Source organism: Salarias fasciatus, chromosome 16 (assembly GCF_902148845.1).
Source record: "Salarias fasciatus chromosome 16, fSalaFa1.1, whole genome shotgun sequence".
Taxonomy (NCBI): domain Eukaryota; kingdom Metazoa; phylum Chordata; class Actinopteri; order Blenniiformes; family Blenniidae; genus Salarias; species Salarias fasciatus.
In genome coordinates, this window is record NC_043760.1 from 9,198,119 (window position 1) to 9,200,393 (window position 2,275).

Sequence of the window (2,275 nt, forward strand, 5' to 3'; positions counted from 1 at the left end):
AATTCACACTTCTCTCCAAAGCAGCTATGAATATGGATTCAGTTGTCCCCACTCACTTGAACCAATGAGCTGCGAACTCAGCCCGACACACACACACACACACACACACACACACACACACACACACACTTCTTTATTAATTGAATATCTGCTGCTGTTATCCAGGAGCCAAAACTGGGTCACTGTTTGAACATTTGTTTTGCAATATAAAAGAGTTTATTTGGAAACAAGGTTGAAATGTACATTATATATCACCCCAACATATATATATATATATATATATATATATATATATATATATATATATATATATATATATATATATATATATATATATGTATGAGGGCGAGCTTCACTCCAATATATTCATATTTTTCATTATGCCTTTCTTTTCCGGAGTTGTCAAGAATTAACTGAATTCAGAGGGAAAAAGCCACAATTCTCTCTTTCTCACTTTATTCTAATTATGACAAGAAAGTCTCTTTATAGTGCCTAAACTGGCTGGTAATTAGTCAGTCGCCTCATTCATATTAATGGCTAAAGCAAAAATAAAAAATAAGAAAATAAAGAAGGAAAAAAAAAATAAAGGAGACTAGAAATTCCAATAATCCTAAATTTTTAAACAAACGAATTGTGACTTTTTTCCTTATGGCCGTTATTATTTTGGGGGAATTTATCGGATTGTTACTCAGATGTGTTCAATTTTCACGGGATGTGTTTTAGAAGACTCCCAAAAAACGCGCCTGACTAGAATCTGTTTTTCGTTTTTCTTTTCCTGCGTGGGAAGGACGAGATGGAGAAAACAGAACAAGTATTTTATCTACATATTGTAGTCTGAAAATATTCGAATTGAAATGATTTCCTTTTTGAAACTATCCTGCGATCCGATCAGCAGAAGAATGTGCATCACGTTCAGGTGCGTAAAGTAAAGAGTCGGCGGGTTTGAGCGGAACCTTCAGCTCATCGAACTGTGGATCGGATGAATCGGAGGTCACGAGGTTGGTCCAGAAAAAAAGCAATGATGAAGGTCATGATTGGAGATGTCCACGGGGCAGGTGTGTCTGAAACTGTCCAGGCTCTGATTTCCAGAAAAATCTTTGGTTTTTGCGGCGGCGGGCCCGTCCAGGACTGTGCAGTGTGTCTGTCTGTTCTGCTGGAGGAGGAGGAAGAGGAGGAGGAGGAGGAGGAGGAGATGGACGCTCCATCCAAACTCTCCCACTTAAATTAGAGATCTATTTACAGGGTCCAGAGTGCGAGCGGAGGAGCGCGGGCCCCGTCAGTCGCTCTCCTCCTTGTCCTCCTGGATGGTGGTGGTGGAATGGTTGTACAGTCCCTGCGCCATCAGCTGCAGCGCCAGCCCGTTCTTGAAGCCGCTGGCCTTTTTGATTTTGGCCCGTTTGTTCTGAAACCAGATCTTGATCTGGGACTCGTTGAGGTTGAGCTCCTGCGCCAGGGACTGCCGCCGCTGCTCGGTGATGTAGCGGTTCACCTGGAACTCAGTCTTCAGTCTCTGCAGCTGCTCGGCCGTGAAGGCCGTGCGAGGCCGCTTGTCCTCTTTGCCGCTTTTCGACTTTTTCAGTTTCCGTGTCCTTGGGCCTGCAGTAAGGGCGAAAGGAAAGTGGAGCGGAAATATAAATATGCAGCGCAAGCTGAAGGAAATGATGGTGACGAATGATCGGGGGAATCAAAAATAAATAATAATACATAGCGAATAGGTGATTCATTCCACAGCCAACTGTGGGCAAAAACGCACATTTACGCACAGTTTACGCACCACATAAACCCAGGACTTTGCTTCCAACTCCTCTCTATCTCAGGTATAAGAAATACAACAAATACAATAAGGAACTCGTGTTAACATAGCCGATTTTAACAACCTGAATAATTAAATTAATAAATCGGAAACACAACATCTTGAAACCAACAATTAATTCACACTCATCCATTCAAACTCACTGCCATTATTATTATTATTATTATTATTATTATTATTATTATTATTATTATTATTCCGTCATACATGTATGATGACAAAAACGCATTCTATTCTATTATTATTTAATTAAGTTCATTGTTCTAAAAGTCCATTGCAACAGTTCATCATCATGAACTAATAATAATGTAAACTGCGATACACAAATAAACTCATCATTAAAATTAATTTCTGGCAATAATAATAATAATAATAATAATAATAATAATAATAATAATATAATAATAATAATAATACACTGAGTACTCAGTGTCTCACATCACCGCGCTCTCACGCATATTT

General features: G+C 39.2%; 1 protein-coding gene across 1 annotated transcript in view; it reads right to left on the reverse strand.

Annotated features, from left to right (window-relative positions):
- Positions 1 to 1,276: 1,276 nt before the first annotated feature.
- LOC115403380 (homeobox protein engrailed-1-B-like) overlaps positions 1,277 to 2,275 on the reverse strand; it is a 1,935-nt gene continuing 936 nt past the window's right edge. The window contains exon 2 of the mRNA XM_030112245.1: positions 1,277 to 1,649. Within this exon, the coding sequence (XP_029968105.1) occupies positions 1,277 to 1,649 (373 nt within the window). The remainder of the gene's footprint in view (positions 1,650 to 2,275) is intronic.